At 35.2% G+C, this 14,182-nt stretch overlaps 1 protein-coding gene across 2 annotated transcripts in view; it reads left to right on the top strand.

Moving 5' to 3' along the window:
* The window catches only part of GLRB (glycine receptor, beta), an 89,813-nt gene that overhangs the window by 60,832 nt on the left and 14,799 nt on the right, over positions 1 to 14,182 (top strand). For both annotated transcript variants that reach the window (XM_011959723.1, XM_011959722.1), the window contains exons 6-7: positions 921 to 1,061; positions 5,923 to 6,075. In XM_011959723.1, coding sequence (XP_011815113.1) covers positions 921 to 1,061; positions 5,923 to 6,075 — 294 coding nt within the window. The remainder of the gene's footprint in view (positions 1 to 920; positions 1,062 to 5,922; positions 6,076 to 14,182) is intronic.

The raw sequence follows: 14,182 nt of genomic DNA, 5'->3' as shown, positions 1-14,182 counted from the left end.
AATTTTGTGTGTGCGTGTGTGTGTGTGTGTGTGTGTGTGTGTATGTGTGTATTTTTAGTAGAGATGGGGTTTCACCATCTTGGTCAGGCTAGTCTCAAACTCCCGACCTCGTGGTCCACCCGCCTCGGCCTCCCAAGGTGCTGGGATTACAGGTGTGAGCCGCCGCGCCCGGCCGATTTTTTTAAAAAATTTAGATGTTTCCATGATTACATTTCTTTTAAAAATTCCAGGGAGCGGGCCCGGGTGCGGTGGCTCGCGCCGGTAATCCCAGCACTTTGGGAGGCCGAGGCGGGCGGATCACGAGGTCAGAAGATCGAGACTCTCCTGGCTAACACGGTGAAACCCCGTCTCTACTAAAAATACAAAAAATTAGCCGGGCGAGATGGTGGGCGCCTGTAGACCCAGCTACTCGGGAGGCTGAGGCAGGAGAATGGCGTGAACTGGGGAGGCTGAGCTTGCAGTGAGCCAAGATCGCACCACTGCACTCCAGTCTGGGTGACAGAGCGAGACTCCGTCTCAAAAAAAAAAAAAAAAAATCCAGGGAACATATTACATGACTGTAAATGTATACATTCAGAAAGCTTGCATCACTTATTTATTACCTTTTTATTGATGACAATTAAAAAATAATTCTGACATAGAGAAATAAGTTATTGTATGTGATGTCCTAGGATTTTAACTCTGTGCAATATGCTTGTTATTTAAACTTGTTCTTTCTTTAAGATGAATATCTTTAACTCTTGTACTATTATTTCCATTAGTGCCATGGATTTTACCTCTTTACATTTTAAACTACAATTTCATATAAGAAGGTCTTATTTTCTTTCCTTTGCTATATTTAAGATTTGCATTATTAAAATATTTAAAAAGCATAGTTCATTATATTTTAAACTAACATATTTATTTACTTTTGTTTATAGTTGGTTACACAACTGATGATTTAAGATTTATCTGGCAGTCAGGAGATCCTGTGCAATTAGAAAAAATTGCCTTGCCTCAATTTGATATCAAAAAGGAAGATATTGAATATGGTAACTGTACAAAATACTATAAAGGCACTGGTAAGTAATAGTCTTTAAATAAAGCTAAGTTCTATTTCAAAGATACATTTTAATTAATACATAGCCAAGGGGAGAGTGGAAAATAATTGACCAAAACTTAAAATTAAATTAGCAAGTAGTTTATCTTTACATTCACATGTTTAAGTCTTTCACAGAATTTTATTCACTAAAGTTTTTTGAACTTTTAATTATTAAATAGACATGCTTGATTTTTCTTTATGTAATTTTCATAGTGAGAGGTTTTTAATTTTTTATGTTAGTAATGAAAACTCTTTCAGGTAGTAGTTTTCAGATGTTGTCAAGAAATTCTACTTCTGGCAGGATTCCATTTGGGGCTGAACATTTTAGATATAAACAATATAATCTATTTATGTTCACCCATTGTTTTTGGGTAGGTTTTAGATGGTGGTTGACCCATATTCTTAATTTTAAAAACCATTTATTCTTATGCTATGCAGGAAGCAGTAAGAGTGTGAAATAATTGGATATCAGTAAATATTCCCTGTACAGTCTTCTTGAGCTAGGTCACAGAACAGCCAATTATGAAAAGGAAAACAAATTAATCTCATTCTTTAAATTACATGAGTTTTTCCAGAAAGTACAGTACTCACTACTCAGTACTGTCATAATATGATTAGTGTTCAATCTTTTATTATCTGCTGGTAGTTCTAAGTTAGTGAGGGTTTTAGATATTGAATATAGTGTTATTTCACTTAGCAATATGAAGAAGATTATTCAATTTTGATTATTACATTAGTAATAATAATCAGTTCAACATGTAAATTATTGCACAATTCTAATTCTGCTTTTGGAAGTAAATCATAACAAAAATATTCAGAAATAGATATAATTAAAGCTTTATTGTAAAATGCATGTTGACTTGAAGTAATAAAATGTATATAGTATAATTGTGCAAAACTGAGAGAGATCAGCTGTTTCCAGAGTGCTGATAGAATGAGCTAGAATGCTGTTCTCATGACATCATCAAGGCAACATAGAATTTAAAACATTCCTGTTGGCATTAACAGATGGAGAGAACAATTACATATTTACAGTGTTGTGATAAAGACAATACTAGGCCGTTTGAGGATACAGTTAAACATCTGTTGTTGACTTCAAGATATGTTAGCAAATGATATAACTTTAATATGTAAGCATTCCTTCTTCTTAGAGCTTATAGTACATCAGGAAAACAGAGATAATAGTCAAATATATTGCTAAATAATTATTGAGGTTTTTAAAAGTAAAAAATGGAGAGCTATTAAAAATTTGACCATCAAAGTATTCAATGAAGAAGTCATAGATAGTTAGATATGGAAGTGATCTAATTGATAATTCTGAACCAGCTCCTTTGTTTAGCACATAAAATAACTGAAGAACAGAGTGAATAAACTACTTATTAAATTAGTTATTGCTGGTGGCTTATTACTTACCAAATGTCACCAGGCAAATTACTGTCAGCCATGGGACCAAGAGTAGTATTCCATCTCCCATTTGTACCTCAAATTAAGAAGACTATAATTGTTAGAGATTTTTGAGACTGTCGTATAAGAACACGTGCTTAGTAGATAGGTTTTTGATCTCTTGCTATATACTAGGCATTGTTTTTAGTTCATTGCAGTAATTATTTAACTTAATCATCCCAACAATTCTATGAATTCAGTACTTTTATTATCCTCATTGTCCACATTAGGCTAATGAAGCAGACACTTGCCCAAGGTCATACAGTTACAGTGATTCTGTGGGAGAGGGAGTCTGATACTGTTATACGATTAATACCTATGGAGTCCTATTATACTTTGAAAATTGTTACCCACATCCAGATGATATGCTTGACATTTCAAAAAGAGCAGTGTCTAAATTGTTTTGAGAAATTTGAAGGAGAGCCTATCAGAGTTTTAAATTGCTTAGAGATGAAAATGACACTAGCGATTTTATTTGTAATTTTGAGCAATAGCATATGATTATATAACAGCGTTGAAAGTCCTAGGAGTGTTCCTTTTTTTCATTTTTAAGCTGTACTTTAAAAAAGTCTCCATTTGGGGACTCAGTAGTGAATGAAAGAAAGGTCCCTGCCCTTTAGAGAGCCATATTTAAATGTGGTAAACAAGTAAACAAAGTAAAATAGAATTCATTTTAGTTCTTAGAATAAAATTAGAAGGTTTGCTGTGGTAGACAGATTTGGAGACTTACTCAAGAGTTATAAGTTTTTTTGTGGAGTTTTTTGAGTCATAAATAATTCACTGAAATCTAATTAGCCACAGAAAATAACAACAAAACAACTTATGCCTAACAATATTTTTTGGCACTTAATATGTTTCAGGGACTTGATCAGTACTTTTATGAATTATCATATGAATGTAAGTAAAATATATGTTAAAGTTTGGATAATTAGAAATCTGTTTAGAAAAATAGACATTGAAAATACATGCAATAGTTAACAGTGTAGAAAAATGGGAAAGTATAAATATATATATGAGCATTACTTAAAAATGATGGCCAGTGTTTAATTTGTATGGAAATAATAATGCAGCTTCAACTTTATTAAAATTATGCTTTTTATGATTATAAAAATAACAAAAGTGGAGAAATATGTGGGAAAGCAAGTATACAAAAGTACTCAAATTGGAAGCCTGAGTGAATAATGGAATAAAACTTCACAGGAAATAGAAAGTAAATTGAATTTGCCCAGTGAACATTTATATCAATTAGCTGCCCACCTGCCTCTCATAAATGTAACAATACTAGGAGAAGATCAAAAAAAGATCAAGAAATGTTTCTCATAAAATTTTATGAGCAAATCACTATAATATCCAAGCATGTATTTTACGCTAAATGCATCCAAGTCTTATGAAGCTCCCCTAGTGGGTACCTTCATAAAAGGGACATGATGGAAACTTGCTTCAAATCGCAGGACTCATGTTAATGGGCTATCATTTAAACATAATGGGATGGAATGGAAAATTTTATTTTAAGCTGTGCTACTTTGTAGTAAATTGTTATAATATTTGTGGCAACTGAGACTACCTGAAAATACATAATTTGTTGAGAAACATTTCATGGCACTAGGTGAACAGAAAACTAATTTGACTTCGTGATGCTATTACAAAGTGATGTACTTTAGAATCAGTTTTAGGAAGTACTTTGAGCCTTCTTAATTGTAGCAATTGTACTTATGAAAGATTCTCTTTTTGAAATACTGCACATGGTTGTTAGTTAGAAACATATGTTCTTATTTGTCCAGTCAGGGAGTTAAGGTGAATGGTGGGAAAAGAAAAGAAAGAGAGATTTTTCACTGTTATATTTTTTACATCCTTTTAAAATCTGTGAATAACTTGATATATTGCCTAATTTTAATGAAATTCAACTGTAAAAAAGAAATACTTGCATTTCTTGTCTTTAATGTAATATGGAAGCATTTGGCATAAATAGAATTTACTTCAGTCAAAAGCAACAATTTTTGTTACATATTAGCCGTACCGTCTGTGTAACCTCTCAGAGGTGGCAATGATTCTAAATCACACTGGGAAAAGAAAAGATTTCTAATCTATTTGTTGAAGATATAAATAACCATTCTTTTATTCCACGTTTGTTAAGGTCCTATTCTATGCAAGTACTGCTGTAGGTGCTATTAATGAATACATATGTAGATTATTCTTGTGTCAGATATATGTATATTCTTCCCAATTAGGAAGACCAGGTAAATATTATTTTTAAACTATAAAGTAGGAAAAAGTAACATTATTCTTTCCCCCATAATTGTTTCATTTATTTATTGTTCATTAATTTGTTTCACCATTTAAAAAAAGTATATAGTTTAAACAGAAAACGATTATAGATATTTTATTTTGCTATTTATGCATAATCTTACATTTATAAAATGGCAAATGACATTCTTATCTAAATTAAGCACTTTTGGCATTACATGTTATATTTAAATAGCTAACTGAAAAGACCAAACATTTAAGAAATAATCTCGAACATCTGGAAATACCTTTTCTATTTGAATGCAGTACTGTGAGCATATTCGTGTTACTATTTTCTTTCTCAAGGCAGCAAAGGCTATTGTGAGGCTGCCTATAATTGGTGATTAATTTGGGAGACTAGTTGATGTCATGGCCACTCTAGAGTTAGGTTGTAAAACAATTTCTGCAGTTTGCCTGGGCATTTGAAAATGAAAGTTCTTTCCTTCAATTGGAGTACCTTTGAGAGCCCGAAGTAGAGGTGGGCAAAGTTGTGAGAGGCATATCCAATGTTTGCAGCATATACATCTTTCATGTATATGGATTGAAAACACTGATTTCTTATACTTGCTAATGTTTACTTCCAATACTTTCTTAATTTTTAAGGTTTATCTATACATGAGAGTCAGTGTAGACTGCCATCCATCCTACATAAGAAGTGGTACATGTGGCTGAAAAATTATACCGATAATGTGTAGTCCCGGAGTGTTTTTTGTTTTTTTTTTTAAGACTTTTTCTACTTTGATTTACTACTGCCTGTATGACTCCTTTAGATCATTGCCCTGAGAGGACCCACGGGTAAGGAAAAGTTCAACTCTATTGCCAGTTCTCTGAACAATGACCTAAAAGGCTAGACACTGACACAGTGGAGCAGCATGTGGGATCTATTTCTCAATGTCATAATGAAGTTGCGAAAGGTCAGCTGAAACTAGTTACATAATGTCACCCTTTTAGATCACATAAATTATATATCTGCAAAGAAAAACTTTTTTTTTGAGGCGTTTACTCTATGAAATTGCCTCAAATAGAAGTGACTTACCATTTCCAGGTCTGTCATTGATGTTTGCGATTCTGTGTGGGTGAAAACCTCATGCCTTGAATGTGTTTACTTCTGAAAGGCTACTACACATGTGTGGAAGTCATCTTCACTCTGAGGAGGCAGGTCGGCTTTTACATGATGGGGGTCTATGCCCCAACTCTGCTCATCGTGGTTCTCTCCTGGCTTTCCTTCTGGATCAACCCGGATGCAAGTGCTGCCAGAGTGCCCCTGGGTAAGGTGTTTCATGCTTTTTTGTCACATTAGGAACAGATTATATCTTTATCTAACTTACCATATAATCAAATACTTTGAAACAATGAGTTTTAGAATTGTTAGCAACCAATTTCACTGTTTAAAGACTTTCTTGAAAACTTGATACTGAACTAGATTTTCTCAATGTTTATGCACTCTATAATTAAGCTAAGTTTCTCTTTTCATGTCCTTGGAGTATTATAAGCAGTTAATCTATTTTTCTGTCATGAAATAATTATTTAGAAGTGATTTTCACAGATAACTATGTCTAAAACCTTCAGTAGTGCCAAACTTAAAAATGAATAACTATTTTGAAGGAAACCTTCCTGAAAAATAGTGTGTATTATCACATACTCAGGAAATAGTAATATATTTTGTTTTTTTAAAAAATTATGAAAAATTATATAGCCATCATTTTCCCAATCATTGGTTATTTTGTGCTATATCAGGGCTGGTTGGCTGTCCCTTGAGGGCCATTGCTCTCCAGTTTATTTTTAATGCTTTGTGACATAGAAATGCCACCAGCCAGTCTTTTGAAAATCGTGTCTGTATAATGGCTAGAAAGCCTTTGCTTAAGGAAATAAGCAAGAGCTCTTCCTATGGATAAACTGAATAAACTTCAAAATATGTACATTGTGTCAACAAATTTTGATTGATTGGAGTGTTTCAAAATTCTTTATTACTGTGTGTCTGTGTGTTTTTCTGAATATCACCTGCAACTCACACAGGTAAGACTGTGATATGTCTGACCTCCTCAGTGAGTACGTAGTTGCTTCATTTAAATTTTCTTCCATCGAAAAGGCCTTGTGCAAATCTCTCTCCTGACTTATCGGAGGAATTAAATGAAATACAGATTTTAAAGAGTAGGAAACTAGGAAAGAAAACATGAAAATGGCAATGTAATCTGAAGAAAAATTTGTATTTTTACACCTAACAGAGATCACACAGACCAAATCTATAACCAAAAATGTGGGAAATTTCATCATGGATAAAAACTATGTATTATATTTATTATATTTACTGGGAAAATAACCAAAAAACCTGAATTTAAATTCTTAGACTTGTCCAAAACATATATTTCTCTCAAATAATTTTTGTTGTTGTTATTAGTGTTTCTTATGTTCATGCAGTGATATAAATGTCAGGCTTTCAAGAGCACTTTGGAGACATCCCAATTTCTGACATATCCTGTAAGAATTTTTCATCTGCATTCATTGCAGGACTTCCGATACCAGGTCCCTGAGCTGTGACTTAATATCCAGGAGACATGTTATGTGGAGAAGTGTTCAGTGGCTGAAAGTCCATCTCTAGAGTTAACCTGGGTTTGAAAGCCAGTTCTGAATTTATTAGCTGTGACAGGTTGGACAACAGATTTAACTTCTTTAAAAATAACTGTTGAAATATCAGCGGGGATGATAAAAATACCCAAGAAGCTCCAGAGAGTATTCAGAAAATGAGTGAAAGCCTATATTAACATTCAGGAGTTAATAATGAGCTACATTTTTATATTGCTTTACAGTTTGCAAAGCACTTCTACATATTTTGATTCCTTCAGCAAATATTTGTTTTGTGCTATGTGCTAGGTACTATTCAAGAAGATGGGGATGTTGTTAACAAAATAGACAGCTAATAAATAGTTAATAAAATGCATTAAAACATGTCTTAGCTTCAATGAGTATATATGTTATTGGGAACAAACAGACAACAAATAAATATAATAGATCATGTGTAAGATAGTGATGTAAGATAGCAAGTTTGGAAGTAGCAAACTGCTGGTTAGAAAGGCCTCAGTGAGAGGGTGATACCGGATAGAGACATGAAGGAGGTGAAGAAATGAGTCATTTCTAGGACAGAGTGGGCCAGACAGTGACCATTTGGGCCGCATTCCTGAAGCAGGAGCATGCTTGGGCATTGCAGAGACGAGGAGGCCAGTGTGGCTGGAGCAGAGCAAGTCAAAAGGAGAGTAGTGTGAAAGGAGGTCAGAAAGATAACAGCGATGAGGGGTGGACTACGTAGCATCTGCTAAGACATCCTGATGCTTTTGAGCTTTTTGTTTTTAGTTTCTGTTTTTGTTTTTTGACGGAGTCTGGCTCTATTTCCCAGGCTGGAGCGCAGTGGTGCAATCTCGGCTCACTCTGCACTGGTGTCATGAGCCACCACACCGATTTTAGTTTTTATTCAGCGTGAAATACAAAGTCGCTAAAGGCTTTTACACACGATCCGACTTAAATTTTAACCAGATCTCTTTGCCTACTTTGTTGAGAACAGAATGACCTGGGGCAAGGGCAGAAGCAAGGAAAGCAGTTAGGAAACAATTGGAATAATTCAGGTAAATAATCATGGTTTGGGCTAGTGAGTAGTAGTGCAGGTACTGATAAATATTTGATGATGGGACCCAGAGCAGTGGCTTACCCCTGTAATCCCAGCACTTTGGAAGGCAGAGGCGGGCGAATCACCTGAGGTCGGTGATTTGTTTTTCTAAGACCAGCCCAGCGGGCACAAAAGAGCCAGCGGGTAGGCAAGTGTAGGAGCAAAACTGCAAGTTTATTTTGGTCACCTAGCTTCAGGGAAAGAAGGTGGGTAGGGAGAAGTCTGTAGGCCTCTGGCAAAGGAGGCCGGCAGAGTCCCCCGGTGGGGCTCTCGGACGGAGTTCCCACAGTCCTGACATCCCGACAGGAGTGGGGCTGTGAGAAGGCCCCGGGCTCACTGGCGGAGAGCGGCTTTTCTAGGAGTGGGAGGGCAATAGGCGGGGCACGGGCGTGTCAGGGGGGCGTTCCGCAGGTGCGACCAGGTAAATCTTGGTCTCTTTGGATGACGTCACCTGGCGCATGCCCGGTTGGTCTGCACCCTCCCTGGGCGCTGGCTGCAATTTCGCGCGCGCGGGAAGAGCTGGTGGTGAAGAAGAACCCGGAAGTGCACCATCTTGCCTCCGTTTGTCCAAACAGTCAGGAGTTGGAGGCCAGTCTGGCCAACATGACGAAACCCCGTCTCTACCAAAAATACAAAAAATCAGCCTGGCGTAGTAGCGGATGCCTATAACCCCAGCTACTCGGGAGTCTGAGGACTGAGAATTGCTTGAACCTGGGACGCAGAAGTTGCAGTGAGCTGAGATTGCACCACTGCACTCCAGCCTGGGCAACAGAGTGAGACTCCATCCCCCGCCCCCCCCCAAAAAAAAATTAGATGATGGATGGTAGTGAAGGTTGAGACAAGAGGTATTTGTAGGTATGTTGAATGTGAGATTAAAGAAAGTAGAATCAGGGTTGACTTCAAGATTATTTTGGATGAAAAACTAGAAAGATGAAACTGACATTAGCCGAGATGGGCAAAGGTGCAAGTAAACACAGTGGGTTTGAGAAGATGGGCAGGCCAGGAGCTTTGCTTTGGGCATGTTAAGGTTCCAGTGTCAGTTAGGTGGGGATATCAGATAGGCAGTTGGATATGCAAGTCTTGGTTTAATTGGACATTTCAGAACTGGAGTAGGAATGTAAACTTTGTCAAAATATAGATGGTTTTCAATCTCTGGTTGGAACCACAGTGGAGTGAGTGTAGGTAGAGATATCTACTTCTAAGAGGGATTGAGAAAATGAAGAACAACCAGTATGATGGGGTTTCCTAAAAGTCAAGTGGAGAAAGTATTTCTAGGTCAAGAAAGTGATCAACCAACAGTTCATGGATCAATGACGTTTAGAGCTAAAGGTTACCATTAGGTTAAAGAAGCTGGAGAGGTCACTGGTGTCCGTGGACAGTTTCTTTGAAGTGAGAAGATAGCCTGATTGGACTGGCTTCAGGAAAGAAGATGAGGGGGGGATTGGAGATATTTAGTATAAATAACTCACTGGAGGTTGTTAGCTGTAAAAAGAAAAAAATAAGAAAATAGCTAGGGTAAGAATAGAAGTCAAGAGAGTATTTTTCATTTTTTAAAGGTAGATGAATTCATAGTATGTTTAGTTTATTTTTGATGAAGGACAACCAGTAGTGAAGGAAACATTGAGAGATGGACAAAGTGCAGGAGCAGTGACCTTGAGAAAGGAAGAGGGGATTAGATCCAGGAAATGGAGCTATTGCCCTTGCCCTTTGCTAGGAGCAAAATGCGTTTGTCCCAAAGGTAAGCAAACTCCTGTAAGAGGCCAGAGAGTAGACATTTGAGGTTTGTGGGCCATATAGTTTCTGTCACTCCATTCAACTCTGCTCTTATATGTTCTATGTAAAGCAGCCACAGACAATATATAACTGAACAAGTATGGATGTGTTCTAACAAAACTTTATTTGTAAAATAGATGGGTCAGATTGGCCTACAGGTCATAGTTTACTGATCCATGGTTCATAGTATCAGAAGAGAAGGCAGAGTATATGGATACAAAGGGAAGTAGATGGGTAGATATTTAAACAGTTGTGTGGGCTACCTCCTCTTGTTTGGTGAATTATACCAATTGATTTCTAGATGTTAGATGAGTTGTGAATTTTAGTAGAACAAAAAGTATTCGTAGTACTCCCTTTTCCTTTTAATGTCAGGCTGTAGTAGTAATGTTGCATCTTTCGTTCCTGTTATTATTACATCGTGAATTTTCTGTTTATTTTCTTGATCACTCAAGCTAAAGGCTTTTCTATTTTATTGATATTTTCAAAGCACCACTTTTATCTCATTAATTTTCTCTGTATGTTTATTTTCCTTTTTATTGATTTTTAGCTGTGTTTATTATTTCCTTTCTACTTACTTTGCATTTGATTTGATCTCTTTGTAATTGCTGAAAGTAGGACTCAGATATTTGGTTTTGGAACTTTCTTCTTTTCTAACATGAACATTTACAGTTGTAAATTTCCCTGTAAGCATTGCTTTAACTTCAGTGCACAAATTTTGGTATATTATATTTTCATCTTTCAGTTGAAATATTTCATAACTTATCTTGTGATTTCTTCTTTGGCCCATGAATTCTTTAGAAAGGTATTTAGAGTTTCTCTGGGTACCTGAATATGATTGCTTTCTAACTTAATTCCATTTTTGTCAGAGAATATACTCACTGACGTCAATTCTTCTATGTGTATTGAGACTTTTTTTAAGCAGCCCATTCTATCCTATGCCTCTTGATAAACACCATGTGCACGTGCAGTGTATTAGTCATTGTTTGCTGTTGTGTTCTGTAAGTATCATTACAGTCAAGTTGGTTAGTAACTCTGTTGAAATATTTTATCTCTTTTGCGTAGTTATTGTTATTGGTGAGAGATGTTAAGATCTCCAATTATAATTATGGAATTATGCTGCAGGTATTTGGAAGGTCTATTATTAGACCCCAAATTATAATTTTATCTAAAAAGAAAAGGAAGTAATACTGACTCAGACTAAATTTCAGGATATCCAGTTAATATAGCTGTTTTGATTCTGCATATCTTTCCTTACTCTACTATTTCCCCGCTACATTATCCCAAAGGATTAAATAAATAAGTTTACCAGTCTCTTTTGTTATGGCCTGTAGTTTTTATTTTCTGGAAGTTAGCAGACAACATAGAGAATAAAGTAATACTTTAAATTGCCCTAGATTCATTTTGCTTTTTTTAAAAATCAGTTTTGTGTTCTACTTTTATTTTTCACCCAGCTTTTTTGTGATTAACTTTCCCCATTGTTAACAAACATCAAAGATTCCCTAGCGAATTATAGGTAATGACTTTTGTCTTAAGCTATTTCTCCAAGTATGGAAGTAACTATGCACGGAACTATTGAAGTAATGTTTTGTAATACTCTTAACTAAGTAAACTATACTATATCTTTTCCTGTTACATAAAATACTTTAGTTGCTGCTAAAGGGAATACATTTTTTTAACAAATAACTTTCAATTATAAATACAAAAAGATTAATAATTTGGGTCAAAGTTTCCTTTCCTTTTAGTATTCTTTAACTAAAAATTATGAAATGATAATATGCTAATATAATGTATTAATGGTAGTACTTTTACATGCATTTTCATTTTATTAACAGCAATTTCAAATGTACAAATTTGGTGATTATCACAGTATGAGATAAATTATTTGGAGCTTAGATGGGAGTTGGCATGTGTGCAATTGCAATTGCTCCTTGACCTGCTCTGTTGATTCATGGCATTGGTTATGAATAGCAAATGCCATACTGTATCTGCTTTCCATTTCTTTTCTTTTCCTTTTATAAACTCTCTTTTCCTTTGTTTCTTCCTCTGTTTTCTTTCCTTATTTTTTCTTCTCTTTTCTTTTTCTAGTTTTCAATTTTTCTCTTTGCACCAATACATTCCTAGTATATATGCTGTTAGGGAATTATTTTTCAGATTCTTCCTCTGTGATTGGCTGGACAAGAAATCTGTGGACATTCCATAGACAATCATAGAGGTTACTGCATACATCTTGAAAAATTGAGATGATTTTATCATTATGCAATTCTGTCTCCATTTTGATGAGCTAAATAACTTCAAACCCTGACTTGTTTATGGAAGATTTTGTTCAATTCAACCTCCTAATATAGCTTATTGATTAATAATTTAGTTTATATCATTTGTTGGCTTTAACTTTTCATAGATGAAGACTCTACATCCATTTGTAAGAGTTAGTATCAATTTCATGACATTTTCCCAGATTTGAAATCTAGGTTTGATTTTGGAGGAAACAATGTGACAAATAAGGTCTATATAATTTAAACATGTTTTAGAAATATTTTACCAAAGAGTCCTAGAATTTATTAAAGAGGCGCATCAGAATAATTTATTAAGAACATAATATTAACACTATAAAAATCTTTTTTTTTTTTTTGAGATGAAGTCTCGCTCTATTGCCCATACTGCAGTACAGTGACGCAATCTCAACTCACTGCAAACTTCGTCTCCCGAGTTCAAGTGATTCTCCTGCCTCAGCCTCCAGTGTAGCTGAGATTACAGGCATGTGCCACCACACCACTCAGCTGATTTGTTTTTTGTATTTTTAGTAGAGACTGGATTTCACTATATTGTTTAGGCTGGCCTCGAACTCCTGACCTAAGGTGATCCACCCACCTCGGTCTGCCAGAGTGCTAGGATTACAAGCATGAGCCACTGCACCTGACCAAATTCCACACTTTTATGGGTAATGGCTTTACATTTCTTTCTGTTTATAATTTATTAAAATTTAGATAATTTCACTATGTACCATTTAACAATGAAGTAATCCCATTTGAAGGCTATATTATGATAATGCTAAAATATTTTTACAAAGTAACATTATTTGCTCAGATTTGTTATTTTTGGATAGAAAATGCTAATAGGTGGTTTCTATTATAATATGATTTTCCCAAGATAAGGCACATAGTGCATGTTCACCTTCTTCTTCAATTTTCCTTCTTAAATCTGATATGATAAAAGTCTTGAATTCACTACCATTGTTTCTAACTGAATTTGTGGAATTATGAATACTCTCCTTTTCCCTCCAAAATCTATAAATATTCTGTCACTCCTTTTAAAGACAACCCTTTCATCTGTTTCTTCAGTCAATCCCCCTTTTCTGACACCAAAGCATCTTTACCTCACAAAGTCCTCTCTCTTTTCATACATCTATCTGAATGATATTGGCTAATCTTTTCAAAAAGTTCTTTCAGATTCCCAGGTGCACTGTGCTGTGTCATGATCATCGGTTCTTGTTTCTTGACCTTTATCTAATCTTTCAATGTTTTCCTGACAAAGTCATCTTCTTTTCTATAGGCCCCTCCCATCTTTATATGGAAACTCTTCCAGTCATTCTGTTCATAACTTTGTCTCAATTTTTTTCTTCTTCCTTGAATCAGTAACTCTTTTCAAATGTTTTCTCTAAAATTCTTTCACATCTGTCCCATAACCTAGGTCTTCATTTCCTGATACTTTGTTTCCCCAACTACTATTTTTCTTTCTCAGTCTATTTTGTATATCCATACCAAAGTAATGCTACTTAAACATTCTTTTGATAATGTAATTTCTCTTTCCTTAATTTCCAATTTCTGAATATTGTCTACCAAACATGGTATAAAAAGCCATTACAGAACTCTAAAGGTCTTCTATAATCTGAAATTATTCTCTATTTCATCATAAAGTTTCTAATCTATCAGGATAAATATTCAGGT

This window comes from Colobus angolensis, unplaced genomic scaffold, assembly GCF_000951035.1.
Source record: "Colobus angolensis palliatus isolate OR3802 unplaced genomic scaffold, Cang.pa_1.0 Scaffold5, whole genome shotgun sequence".
NCBI classification, from domain to species: domain Eukaryota; kingdom Metazoa; phylum Chordata; class Mammalia; order Primates; family Cercopithecidae; genus Colobus; species Colobus angolensis.
Note: the sequence above shows the minus strand (reverse complement) of the source record. Positions and strands in the feature narration are given on the sequence as shown.